At 37.6% G+C, this 15,286-nt stretch overlaps 1 protein-coding gene across 1 annotated transcript in view; it reads right to left on the bottom strand.

Annotated features, from left to right (window-relative positions):
* Positions 1-15,286, bottom strand: part of ERCC6L2 (ERCC excision repair 6 like 2) — a gene marked incomplete at its 3' end in the record, with an annotated part of 107,751 nt that overhangs the window by 22,378 nt on the left and 70,087 nt on the right. The window contains exons 15-17 of the mRNA XM_084898938.1: positions 11,701-11,781; positions 9,254-10,403; positions 3,759-3,913 (exon numbers count right to left, since the gene is read on the bottom strand). Of these exons, the coding sequence (XP_084755064.1) occupies positions 3,759-3,913; positions 9,254-10,403; positions 11,701-11,781 (1,386 nt within the window). The remainder of the gene's footprint in view (positions 1-3,758; positions 3,914-9,253; positions 10,404-11,700; positions 11,782-15,286) is intronic.

Consider the following 15,286-nt stretch of genomic DNA (forward strand, 5'->3'; position numbering starts at 1 on the left):
GAGCCACTTACCCTCTTATTTTTAAAAATCAGCAAAATAAGATGTCACATTCGTCTCCAGGAATCCTACAAATTCTAAAACACTATGTCTCCCTAACCTTGTAAGTTTGCTCTATTTGTCCTATAAAAATTCTGTATTCATATGTGCAGAGGCAGCGTTTCCAGATGACAGAGGCATCGGTGTTTCCATTAAGTGTCCATGTCTAATTAACACCTTGGCTCTCAAAGAGGGAGAAATATAATTTGAAAAGGGCTAAGTGCTTTAAATCACCAGGTGGAGCCAGTCAGAGTTCAATGAGGCCTTATATTTCTAAGCTTTTTTATTGTCACTTAGGTGGCATTATTTGAAGAAATGGTTATTTTTTAACTCTTTAGAATCTCCCAGCTATTCTAAACAGAGAAATTGTTCAAAGAGGCCATATCTATCTTCTATGCAACTGGAAAGATGACCGGCTACAAGAGTTAGAATGAAACAATTTCCTAATAAGCAAAGGCTATTTTTGTCAGTCCAGTCCATTGCCAAACTACTGTATGATTCCTTTCAAATACAACGTTTTCCTACTGTATTCTTCATGACAAATTAAGGCAGGTCCTTCACCTGTAAAATTAGAGGACTGGGCTAGCTATCGTTTATGGTATTCTAACACACTCTTTTATTGGTACTATTAAAACCAAAAATAGCCGAAACCGGTTTGGCTCAGTGATAAAGCGTCGGTCTGTGGACTGAAAGGTCCCAGGTTCGATTCCGGTCAAGGGCATGTACATTGGTTGTGGGAACATCCCCCCGGTAGGGGGTGTGCAAGAGGCAGATGGTCGATGTTTCTCTCTCATCGATGTTTCTAGCTCTCTATCTCTCTCTCCCTTCCTCTCTGTAAACAATCAATAATGATAAAAAATAATAATAACAACAGGTCATTGTAGAGAATAACAGAGGAAATTCCACTCATCACTCTGCTGATAAACAATAATCATAATTACATCAAGAACATGTGTTTCATTATGAGTACTTTTAATGCTTTTCCTTAAAAGAGTGGAATGTGTTATAAACACATCAGTCACATTACTCCACGGGTTCTGGTAACATCACTGTGAGGCAGCTTCTCATGCCCCCGGCTGGGGGGATAGGTGTACCTGTTTATCACTAACGCCAGATTCTCCTCCCTCTGACGAGGGAAGTGCTCTTCACAAATGATAAAACATCTTTCTGGAGTAACCCTCGTCCTAAAGGTAAAAGCACAAGAGCCATTTTTTAAGCCAACACTAGTCCCGTTATTTTGTACATACAGAGTGGGGCAAAAGTGGGTTTACAGTTTTGAGTGTGCAGAACACAGACTTTATTTTTGTATTATTACTTACTAATTATTGTATTATTTTCCATACGAACAACTGTAAACTTACTTAACCCCCACTCTGTATATACACACACAATTTAAAAAACCTTGATCTTTACTAAATTATTTGAAAGAATGACTTTCTGATACAAACACCATAAAATCCACATCTAGCTATAGAAAGGAAAATGACAAAACCATAAAAAATCCCACCCAGTAAGAGTTAATTCCATTACATGCTGAAACCATAAACCGTACTTACTGGACTACTCCATAAACCAGTCATTTGTGAACAATTACTTTAAGTCATCATGCCATTCACTGTCCTGAAAAATAGGGTAATGGAATGCTGTATCTCCCCAAAGTCTGCTCATTGTAAACAGTCCATCCCTCCTCGCTGACTCCGAAAGCTGTATAAACACACTGCAATCAAATCCACCACAGCTCATAGAAATCCTGTCTTTAAGTCATCTGCAAAATGCCAATCTACTACAAATACAAGAAAGAGAATTCTCACTAGCACAGTATTTGGTATTTACAGTACGCTGAACAGTGCTTAAACCTGCGCTGGGTGTATAAAAGGCGCTCCCCCACGCCGCCCGCGCCCCCAGGCTGACAGCGTGCCTAGTTCTCCCCTTTACACCGCGCTGCAATAACATAAAGAAGGGTTTACTATTAATCCAGGTTTTACTACAAAGCGACCCGTTATTTCTCTGTCAAATACTGCCGAGAATGCCAAGTGTCTGTCATCCAATTCAGGGGATTAAGTCTTCTTTTATAGTCTGATACTTGTACCAATTTATAAAAATACAGATATAGTTTCTTAGAGTTGGTCACAGTCTATATTTTGGCTTGGAGTCAGGCAGCAGAGGTTGACTATGACAGCTGGCAGGAAACTGCGGGGAGAATACATCCTCCCCCTTTCAGGCACCACATCGCAGTTGCCATAGTGATTAATCCTTAATTGAATGCTGTCTTTGTACATTTCTTTTCAGAAAACTTTAAGTAAACTTAAGTTGAAAACATGCAGTTGATTGAAAAAAAAAATGAGGCACCACATCACAAACAGGTATAGCTACATTGTGAGACATACTTCCTTATATTAAAAGAATGAAGTAACTCTAATAAAGGTATTATCAGTTCCTTCAAGTACTTAATTTTTTCTGTTTGAAGCTTAACCCTAAATTATAAAGGTTTCCCCTCTTGTTATCAGAAATATCATTTTTTTAAAAAGCTGTCCAGAAGTGGTTCTAAAAATATCCAAATACGTTTTAATGCAAAATTAGTTATTTTATACTATTTGTATTACTGTATAATAAAGGTATAATTAGAACTTATTTTAGGAGAGATAGGTTTTCATTCAAGACATCTATGAAACGTGTTCTATGAATAGAAATTATTTATAAAAGTATGAACTATAAGAAACCAGAGGATAGATGGAAAAGATAGTAAGTTAGGCCTTTTCTTCATATATAGTTGAATTTGAAAATCGGGTTCCTAGCTTTTGTCATTTTGGTTATCACCAATTATATCAAAAGGACTGAGAGCCTCTGACAGACCAGAGTTTTACCTGGGTGGGTGCTAGACATGACCTCTTTGAAAGTTTTCCGTTTAGTCTATTCCTGTGCAGTTTAGTTAAAGGCTTTCACTTAGACTCAACTTAGTATTCCTTGGAAAGCGAAATACTTGCATATTGTGATCCTTCAATCATGTATTGCGGTCACACAAACAAATAGGATTTGTTTCCTTAGGCAGCGAGGCAACACCTCTGCACTGGCTGCAGATGTATGTGCACACACACAGACCTCACACACAAGCCTACACACACTCTCTCTCTCTCTCTCTCTCTCTCTCTCTCTCTCTCTCTCTCTCTTTTCAAACACATGTAAAGGTCTCTAATAAAACTTTGGAGACAGACATGAAGCACCAGAAGAATTCTCAGTAATGAAAGATACTGTCCTGTAGGTGGAAGGTCTGGGGACTTGGGGAGTTTTCAGAAGCAAGAGGCTTGTAACTCTAACAATATGGCTCAGTCTCTTTTGTCTTCACCTTATTCTTTTCTTCCCATAGCTAGTATTTTTCAATTTTTCCCCCCAAAACTGCAAATTCACTATTGCCACTCACCACCACTCTACAAGTTGCAAAACCTTTCAGTGAGTGAGATACATGTCTCTAACCAATGTTTCAAAGATACACTCATGGAAGGTGCTGAAGTAATACTGGCCAGATATGATGAAGTCACTGAGTTTTACTATAAAACATCTTCAGTGACTCTCGTGCCCCAAATAATGTTCTGTTTTTACACTTATTTGTAGCACTTATCATCTTAGGAGCTACTTTTGAGGGGTGCTTAGTAAAGATCTTATTGAGTAACTTCTGTGAAAACGAGATAAAAACTGAAGATGACATTATGCTCTATGCTTCTTACCTTAGACGTGCAAACAGCTATGTTCGCAGGAAGCTGGGAAAACTGCTTCAATTCAAATACATCACGTGCTGCCCATCGGCTCATGTGATTTTCAGCTTTGCTTGATCCAATCACATTCTGGTTTGAGTGAATGTAAGCCACTTCCTGAACACCATCTAAAGGTAATTGATGTTTATTCAGTGATGTCTCATTAGAAAGCAATATGGTTCCATGTATACTTTAAAACTTATCAGCAATACACTAAAAATCAGTTATGCTTGTTTGTTTTTTTAATATAATTTATTGATTTTAAAAAGGGAGAGGGAGCGATAGAAACATCAATGATGAGACAGAATCATTGATTGGCTGCCTCCTGCACGACCCCCACTGGGGATCGAGCCCACAACCCAGGCATGTGTCCTTGGCTGGAATCGAACCTGGGACCCTTCAGTCCACAGGCCCACGCTCTATCCATTGAGCCAAACCAGCCAGGGCTGCTTGTTTTGCTTTTAATCCTCAAGAAAAATATTCATTTTGTCAGTTAACATCATAATAGTCATTTAAAAAAATGTAAAAAAGAAAGTTTAAATATGTTGGTCTAGGATAACTTAGAAGGACTTTCCCCTCTCATCAATATGAGAACTTCTAATATTAGGTAACAATCTTAATAGACTTAAACCTGAAATGAGAGTTTTGGCCAATAGGACAGTCGTGGTGAAGGGTCGTTTCTATGAATTTGTTGTTTCAGTTGATTTAAAAAAATATATATTTTTACTGATTTCAGAGAGGAAGGGAGAGGGAGAGATAGAAACATTAATGAGAATCATTGATCAGCAGCCTCCTACATGCCTCCTACTGGGGATTGAGCCCGAAACCTGGGCATGTGCCCTTGACCAGAATTGAACCCGGGACCCTTCAGTCCGTGTGAGCGGGACCCTTCTATCCACTGAGCCAAACCAGCTAGGGCTCCAGCTGATTTTTAAAAATTGTTTAATAATTTAAGCTCAGTGTTAGCCTCATCTGTTCCTTTCAACATGTACTTGATTACAGTGATGAAGTGGGAGTGAGGGGTTTATGACCAGGGAGTTTCGTTTGGTTGGCTTTGTTCAGTTTTACTGTTTGTATTCTGTCTTTTTTTGTACACATGCCCAGAGAATGTCAAGATTGGAAACTTTTTAGGAAATGAAAAAAATTAACTTACAGCTTTTATCTAAAAGAAGTTTAAAAAATAGCTACATTTTTTATTGCTTTGCTTCTAGGCACCCATAATTTACTTTAAACTGTGGTCATAAAAGACAAGGCTAGAACTAAGGTCTGTAAAAGCTCTCTCCAACAGCTCTGGCAATGAACCTCGATCATGACCTTCAACACTTGTGCTGTTTCAGTCCTGAACTTCTCTCAACCAGACTCGCCAATCATGCGAAAACAAGATGTTAAATAAGATGACTGAAAGAGCAACTACGATAATGTTCTCCTGAAGTTTCAAAGCACCAGGGAGTGTGTATGGCAACAGTTTAAAACCTTCAAAAGCCCTAGCCGGTTGCTCAGTGGTTAAAGCATTGGCCCGTGAACTGAAGGGTCGAGGGTTCGATTCCAGTCAAGGGCACATACTTGGGTTGTAGGCTTGAACCCTAACCCCAATTGGGGCACATGTGGGAGGCAACTAGTTGACGTATCTCTCACATCGATGTTTCTCTCTGTCTCTCCCCCTCCCTTCCACTCTCTCTGAAAATTAATGGGAAAAAAAAAAATATCCTCAGGTGAGAATTAACCAAAATAAATAAATAAATAAAAGTAAAGTAAAACCTTCAAAAGGATTCTCCTGGTAGAAAATTTACTCAGATTTTTCTTAATTTTGATGATAAGTTTTATGCCTTACTCAAAATAGCATTAGTTCCATGCTAGCTCTTGAAATCTTTTGGACAATAAAATCCAGACCAAAAACAAACAAACAAACCTACCTCAGCTGATTTAAAAAAAATAGTTTATGCAATAATTCCTCAAACATAAAATCTAGTTGTAGCACACAAACCAAAGGATAGTCGAGTAATTATTAGAAGGGTATCAGAATGTATACTATCATGAATATTAAATATATTTTTATTGATTTTAGAGAGGAAGAGAGAGATAGAAACATCAATGATGAGAATCATTGATTGGCTGCCTCCTGCATGCCCCCTACTGGGGACCAAGCCCACAACCCGGGCATGTGCCCTTGACCAAGACCCTTTAGTCTGCAGGCCAATGCACTATCTACTGAGCCAAACCGGCCAGGACCCATCATGAATTTTATTTATTTTTATTTTTTTAAATATATTTTATTGACTTTTTACAGAGAGGAAGGTAGAGGGAGAGCTAGAAATATCAATGAGAGAGAAACATCGACCAGCTGCCTCCTGCACACCCCCTACCGGGGATGTGCCCGCAACCAATGTACATGCCCTTGACCGGAATCGAACCTGGGACCTTGCAGTCCACAGACCGACGCTCTATCCACTGAGCCAAACCGGTTTCGGCCCCATCATGAATTTTAAATGAGACTACTAATAACTGCAAAAGAAAGCCTGATTTGCAAATAAGTTAATCACAGTGATTAATGTTTCCACATCACTGCATCCTTGCTTTTACACTAGCATCTTTCATATAGGTTTTTGGGAACTAACTCTTAAAATCATTAAATAGCTTCTCGGCAGATGGTGGTGGCAGGGGAAGCAGTCCTTCCATCTTTCTGAATCCCTACAGACAGCAATTAGGGAGCAAAACCAAGGCCACAGACAGCACTCACTACGGAATTAGATGACCAGATACCCACGTGAGCCCTAAAATACAAGCACGTGGGGAACCCACCAGCAGCTATTCACTCTGCAGAGCACCAGGTCTGTGTGAAGGAGAAGGAAGTAGCAGAATGGCACCTGCTAGATCTGCGAACAGGAGACCACAGAATAGCCAACAAGCACCAGTACTCACTGGGAAGCAAAATGGGCCAACTGGAGTAGCAGCTGAACTCTGGGAAGGTCCCACTCTCCAAGGCTGAGTGGGTGCATGGGGCGGAGGTAAGAAAGCCTGGGGGCTGGAGCAGGCTAGCACTGAGGAACTTCCGGGGGCTTCCAGGTCAGGGCCGCACAGTGAGGAAAAACTTCCGGAAGGGAGTCAAAAGGAGCAGGATAGAAAGACAGGAATGAGGAAATGAGAAGATCCATCACAGGAGGGGAAGGGACAGGAAATCCCACCACAGTTTTGAAGATTATGCAAAGGACAAGGATATGGATCTTTGTGAAGTTACAAAAATGTTCCTAAACTCTGCCTCATTTAAAAAATTCAGGGAAATTTTTTTTTTATAATAAGGAAGAGGGTCAAATCACATAAAAATTATGAGAGAAAAAAATAAGCAGCAGAATTTATCCCTATAATGAAAACATGCCAGATATATGTGCTCACAAAGCAAATTAAAACAGTAACTGATTTCAAAATGAGGTAAAAGAGTTCAAGAAAATGATAAAACACAGAAACCAACAACATAAATCAGAATTAAAATAACTTAAAAATAGGTGGGAGAACTCAGGAAAAACTCAGAAAATTTAAAAAAAAATTTTATTTCTGCCTGGTCACTCTGGCTCAGTGGTTGAGTGTTGACTTAAGAACCAGGAGACCACTGCCCAGTTCTCGGTCCGGGCACATGTCTGGGTTGCAGGCTCGATCCCAAGTAGGGGCCTCGCAGGAGGCAGCTGATCATGACTCTCATCAATGATGTTTCTATCTCTCTCTCCCTCTCCCTTCCTCTCTAGAATCAATAAAAAGAATTTTAAAAAATTTTTCAGAAAAAAGGACTAAACTAGTAAGAAAATAAGATGGAATGAACACAATAGATAAGCAAAAAGAAATTAAAAAGACATAAAAAAGGACTTGAGAGAATGTGACAAATTCAGGTAAAGAAGAGTGAACATTTAAGTAACAAGAGTCTCAGAAGAAGACCAAGCAAACAAATAAAACAAGTAACTAAAAACACAGGAATAAGAAAGTTTTCCTAAAATAAAAACCAAGTTGAAACTATATTATGAGAATACTGACCAACACTGCTATGGGCTGAATGTCCCTTCTCAATTCATATGTTGAAGTCCTAACCCCAGGGCGATGGAATTTGCAGTTGGACTTTGGGAAACAATTAGGTCACCAGGGTAGGCGCTAAAGAATGGGATTAGTGGCCTTATATGAAGAGACAGAAGAGAGATGAGACATAGCAACAAGGGGGCCATTAGTAAACCAGGCAAAGTGCCCTAACCAAGAACCTAACCATGTTGGCATTGTGATCTTAAAGACACCCAGACTTAGAATTGTGAGAAATAAATGGTAAGCTACTTAATCTAAGGTAGTTTATTATAGCAGCATGAGCTGATTAATTCAAACACGAAAACACAACCTATTAAAATTACTGGACAATAATGAAAAGAACAAAAAATGCTTTGAGCGTCTAGAAAAACAAACAAACAAACGGACACATAACATAGCACTTCATGCCAGAAGAAAATAAAGCTACATATTTAAATTACTTTAGAGAATGTGAGCCAAGAATTTTATATCCAGCAAAAATGACTTTTAAGTATAAAGGGCATAAACTGTTATCAATAAGAATCTCAGAGATTATTTTCATAAGTACTTCCTGAGGGAGCTTCTAGAAAACAAGCTTCAGAAGACCGAAATGACTTGAGAAACACTGACATAAGGACTAATGGGGAACGTTAAATTTATCTTTACCTGCAAACCAAGAATAAATTAATTCTAAGAAGGAAGGCTATATAACACAATGTCTGCAAGTTCCAACACTGTGGTCATAGTATATCTATTTTAAAAATAGGAAGAAATGGGAAAGCATGCTTACAGGAATCATAATGTGGTATTATTGGTATTTTTACTTTTACGACTTTTATATAATATGGGATAAAACAAATGAGTAATTATGGAACATTATAATTAAATCATTACCTATATGCTTAAGAACCAGAATTAACATTATAGAGGAAATGGTATACAAATATAACACATAAGAGGTTTAATAAAAGTTCCAAATTATCAATATAAATATGGAAGTATCAATATAAATTCATCAAGTATTTAATCATATATAAAATGCACAGACACACACACACACACACACACACACATATATATATATATATATATATATATATATATAAATATCTACATAAATACATCTACACTAATAAAAGAGAAACATGCAAATTGACTGTCACTTCATTATGCCCACCAGCCAATCAGGAGTATGCAAATTAACCTGACAAAGATGGTGGTGAGGCAATGTAGAGGATTCTAGGGGAGATGACAAAGTTTTGAACCTTGACCTAGGTAGCCTTCCCTTTATCTTGCTACCCACCCACTTTCTGATTTGTGCCTCACTGTAGCATCTTGATTATAAAGAGCTATTTCACAAGCTAATTCAAGAATCTCTTACAGAACTACTTAACAAAATAAGTATATCTTCAGAAAGTATCTGTAGTTACCTAAAAATTTATCCATCGATTCATACATCTGTTCTTGATTGGCAATGCCGTCATCTGAGAATTTCATTGGTTTTCTTGATACTAAAGTGCTGTTTTTCTTATGCCGACACAATTCTGAAGAGAAACCAATTTTATCTTTAATAGTTTTTGGTCTATATTTCTGTTTGGAGAAATCAATGTGGCTAACAAAAAAGTCATCATCTGAGGATGAAAAATCATCAATAACCTGAGAATTACAATCTTCATCTGTTGCATACTGTTGGTTTGCTTTCTTCATTGTTTTAGAAAAAGTGTCAAGTTCCCTTTTATTTTCATTTTTTCTCTTGAACCTCAAAGAACTAGTAGCTCTTTGTTTTCTTACTCTTGACTTGGAGGAAATGTCGATGTCATCAGACTCATCACTAATATCACTACTACCTTTTCTTTTCATAATAGACTTCAGGGTCATGCTCTTAGGATTTAATTGTTTTGAAATCAGTCCACTTCCTCTGACATCGGTCTTTCTATCATCACCATCATCTGTTATTTTTATAGGGTTTTCTGTTTCAGAATCTTCAGAACTGTCCGCGGGTGGCCTAGACTTCATACTGCTCTTATGGGATTTCTGAGCTGTATGTTGTGTGGGGAGGATGACATCACTATTTTCCGATTCTGTGTCACTCTGTAAAATGCAATGGTTGTCAGCTGTATTTTGAAAAATTTTCTTATCAGACTCAGAAGAAACAGACCGTTCTAAAATATTTTTATTTTTATCAAAAACACATTTTTCACTTGGCGTTAGGATATTAGCTAATTGCTGATGTTTTGAAGTACCACGAGGGGCTTGATTCTTCTGACAACCAACGTCTTTGGCTTCTGCTGAAAGGCATGGGGGCTGCTCATCAGGACTTTCATTGTCAGATGCAGTATTTTCATCACTGTCATCGGCTGCTTTCCATTTAGTCTCAAGCAATTGAGAGAAACCACACTGGAGTAAGGTCAACTGTCCAGGAGGACCGGAAGCTTTGCTTGAGTCGGATGCTTTGCCTCTGGCTGTCTTGACTCTTGAGTTCTCCACCAGTTCGTCGTCACTGAGCTCACTGAAGGGACCACGCGCATCTTTTGCCGGTGGTTCTGCCCCTCTGTGTTCTTGACAGGCAGGCTCTCTAGGCTATGACAGAAATATTAGAAAATGTCAAGAGAATGACATCAAATTTATCATACTGGAAAGGAATTAAATTTGGGCAGATAACTTGTACAAGTCTATTACGTGGTATTTTGTAAAAGTACACTTAATAAACAAATGTAAAGAATTTAATATTATAGTCTGGTACACTATTTTCTTTTTTCTAGTTTAACAACTTTCTCAAAATAAATAGAAGTTTAAGCTAGAATATCATGTGACCATTCTGGCCTCAAAAGGGAAAAGCTCACAACTTATTGCTTACTGTAGTCCAGCAGATGCTTCTCATCGTGCTTTGAGGAGGAGACAGACAGGAGTTAACCAAGAAAAGAATTTGCAACTGGAAAATGGTTCTAATCAATTAAAAATAAAAATAAGACCAAACAGAATCTTGATAACCAGAAGTAAAGAAAATATTGAAGCTATTTTGAAGCAAAATTTGCTATAAATTTAAATCCATATTTAATTTTTTCACATCAGTCAGAGATAATATATCTTCCAGTTTCCTAAAACTGAGACTTTATTAACACTTTATCAACACTTCTGAGAAAGTATTACCTAACAATACTTCTGTCAACATTTGCTATTCATGTATTTCTGTAAATTATAAATATACACCCCTAAAAACAAACAAGAAAAAAACCAGCAACAACAATAATTTAAAAATCTACACATAATTTTTACTTTTAAAAGATCCTTTGATAACAAATATAGATTTTGTATATATGTGAGATAACAAACTACTAAAAAGATTGTATTATAGTATCAAGGACTGAAATAAAATATCTACTTAAGAGAATAATTTTGATGTTTGGGTTTAATAATCTTAATACACTTAGATTGCTATTTTCCCACTTAGTTTTTATCTAGTAAGAATCATTTTAAAAGGAGGCTTATATAATACTTTAAACAATAAAGAATTTAAATTTTAAAAAAAGAATTCACAGGAAAATAAAAAAATTAAAAAACTATCAACATATAAAATATAATTTTAGCTTGGATTGGTTACTTACACAGTTATTTAATTTTGGAGATAGTTTGGTAGAATTAAAATTCCAGTGTAGATATAAATGCCTGATGGGCGCTCTTGTTCTTATGATACAAAATGTTAAATTAGCCTAAATTGTTAATTTTACTGACAAGTCCCAATTTTGTATCCTTTACTTTTTTTAAGAAGGCATTTTCTTTACACATTGAAAAACAAAGGAGGAAAGGGAGGAAACTTAAAATTGTCACAGTCAATGTTTTCTAGACATTTTGGGCTACAGATTCCAACACTGCTTACTGGTTCTTGTTGGTGTTCTTGAGGTTCCTCTTTCAACCACGTTGTGGCTGTCATGACCCCTGCTTCCACTTGGCCTTCCCTCTATGAAGAATGCAAACAACTGTGTAAAATATGGGGGAAAATCACACCCAGATAAACAACAGCAAAGGCATGAGAAAACATGGTGTTAAGAAAGAGTCACTTTGCTTTAGCTCTTAGCTATTTTTAAATTTGCTAATTAAGGAACTCATACATTTTATATAACATTTTAAAATACTATTAATTCTTAGATAGTGGAGGGGCACAGCAAAAGCATACTGGGCCCATAAAACACTCTTATTTATTGTTTTAAAGCTTACTTTTTCAGATAGAAAACTAACAGTGCTTTTTAGACAATTCCATTAAAAGCTATAGTAGGTAAGGAGGGGTGGAAAAATCTTATATGTATACATACAGTAATGACTCCATAATAACCATGTCTATGTCTATGTAATAATTATAATAAGGACATATTGTCTACATTTCAAACAGCACAGATAATGTTGAATACTGAAAACTTGATATCATAGCCTATATTGCTAGTGTATTTATTGTTCATATTTATTAAAAGGTTTATTGATTGCTTAGGTATAGTAGTAGACCTCAAAATGAAAAGGCCCATTCTAATATGAAACTTAAAAAGGTCTTAATTATATAACAGGTTTGCTATATCTTTGGGAAATATCTATAATAATCAAAGTGTAATATGCAAATCGACCAACTGACGGAATAGCAGAATAACCATCGGACGACCTTCCGGACAACCATGCTATATGTGACACACACCAGTGCCAGGCCAGCCAAGCGATCGCACCCAATGCCTGTCGCCCACAGAGGGAGGCAACTGGTGGTGGGGGAGGGGGAGCAGCGCTGCACAGATGAGATGGCAAGCGGTGGGGGTGGGGCCAGCTGCCAGCAGCCCTGGGGAAGGAAAGCCCCAATAGGCCCTGATCGCAAGCCAAGACTAGGGACCTTACCGGAGGGGTCTCAGATTACGAGAGGGCACAGGGCTGGGCTGAGGGACCTCTTCCCCTGGGCATGAATTTTATGCACTGCACCTCTAGTTAATGCATATAAAGCTTTTGGTATATCATTTAGCAGAGGTATTTAATTGCCTGAATTCTAGAATATTAAATTTTCTTCAAAAGGAAATTAATATATTATCTTTTAAGGCTTTATTTGTTGATAGAGTGAGGGGAAATAATACTAGCATCACCAGAGTTACAAATGTCCAGCTTATGAATACATAGATATGCCAATGGCATGGTTCCAGCTACCTAGTATCTGGGCAACAAGGGAGAATTTCCCCTACAGATCTTTAGAGCGTGATAAACAGTTCCTAAATTGCCATACTTTCTCTTGCAATGCCTAGAAGCTATTACTGCACAGGAGGGGGAGCCTCCTTCCCATGGCTGACTTCATCTTTCCGACAGGTGCGAAATGGCTGCACAGCTACCACTGGCTGTGCCAGGACCCTCAAGCCATCAGAGCCCCTCTGTGACAGCAACAGGCAACTGCAGTTTCCTGCTGCCAGCAGCCAGCACCTGGGAGACATGGTTAACCCTCTGTCTTTCTCCTGCCCTCTGGCCCATCACTCTGTCATCCTGGCCCGAACCACGCCACTTCTGGGCTGGTTATGGCATTACCCTCCTACCTCACATCTTGCTTCCACTCCTGTACTTCTGCTGTCTGATTCTTAATATTAGTCCAGGTAACACAGGTCAGAGTCATGCTTCTGTTCAGAACCCCTTGACCGCTTGTTGGCTCCCTCAAAGTCAGAATCAAAGTTTCTGTATGGCCCCATCTCACTCTCTCGGGACTCCACTCCACCCCCTCAGGGCCTCCCTGCCATTTGAAATCGTGCTGTTGGCTCTCCTCCCCCAGGGCCTTTGCACTTGTTCCTTTGTACCAATCACATCTTCCCCGGTCTCTTCACAGGATCAAATGCCTTCCCACAGTGAGCTCTTCCGGGGCCACTCATTTACAATTGAAATGTGGTTTCCCTGGCAGCCTCCCTATTCCCTCCCGCTCTCATTTTATTTTAATGGAGTACAGTTTACATATGACACTGTGTGTTTAAAGTACACAGCATGTGGATGTGATACATTTATGTACTACAATATGATCACCACTGTAGTTTAGCTAACATCTCTATCATGTCCCATAATGATCATTTTTTGTGTGTGCTGAAAACATTTATGATCTTTGCCCCTCAGCAATTTAAAAATATATAATACAGTAGTAATCACTGTGCTGGGCATTAGATGTCAGAACTTATTCATCTTCTACCTGCTCTATTTTTAGCCTTGGAATCTATCATCATAATATAGTGTAAGCTTCACTTATTTTTTTCTGCTTATTATTTATCCCCCCAAATATAATTTTTTTTATAGGCAGGATTATTTCGGGGGTATGTTTTATTCATTTCTGTATACTTAGCTCTATGAACAGTACTTGATATTTAGTATATATCCAATAAATATTTGTGAGATGAACTCTCAATATCTAATTCTAAAGAGAAACTATGATGTAGATTTAAAAAAGTCAATGAAAAATATAACTCAATTGCTCAGAAATCATCAGATTAAAAATGTTCTGTAAATTCTACATCTTTAAACATTTTAAAGAGATTTATTATAGCTTTTAAAAATTAAAATGTATCACAAGAAATGAAATTCATCTTTTATGTTATGATATAATACATGCTTTCATTATAGAGGGCTTAGCATAGTAACATTTTAAAACACTGTTTGGCCAAAAGCACATGAATTTAACCAGGCCTGAATAATTTTAAAATATGATTGACAACAAATGAACAACTTTAACTCAATATTTAATAATTGAATGCCTATGATATGCTTAGCAAAAACCACAAACAAGATAAAACCTGGGAGTTTGTCATTAGTAATAAAGAAATAAAATATATTTGGGACACCCAGAGAACAGAGCAATTTCTATTTAATAACTTGTCATACAGACATGTCTTACTAACACTTGTTCAACCAAAGAATAGGTGGCGATTCTCATAAAATAGAGAACTAAACTATGGCAAAAATGGCATAAGTAATATCATGCTAATATATTTTATAGATAATGATTTCAAATTAGAAACATGTATGTCAGCTGGTGTATTGCTTAATACTCTGAGATGGAGGCAAGGTCTGAAAGAGCCCTGGAGGCCAAACAGGGATATTCAACAGATGAGAGAAAAGAAATGGGAAGACAAGTCTGTAACAAGAAATAGCATATTCAAAGAAAGGGACTTTAAGTGGGCCACTCAGTCCAGAATCAGTTACTATAAACATAAAACTCAGCAGTAGACACTGCAACGATGTGACAGTTGTAATAGTCACAATGTACAAACAACATGCTCCTTCCTTTTAGCCGAGAGTTAGTGTTTGTTCACTTACTAGAATTCGGCTAGAGTCATACTGCTACCTGCTCAGCAAACGCTTTATTTTTTTTTAATAAATATATTTTATTGATTTTTTACAGAGAGGAAGGGAGAGAGATAGAGAGCTAGAAACGTCGATGAGAGAGAAACATCGACCAGCTGCCTCTTACACAC

This window comes from Pipistrellus hanaki (assembly GCF_964339955.1).
Source record: "Pipistrellus hanaki genome assembly, chromosome: 11".
Classification (NCBI taxonomy): Eukaryota; Metazoa; Chordata; class Mammalia; order Chiroptera; family Vespertilionidae; genus Pipistrellus; species Pipistrellus hanaki.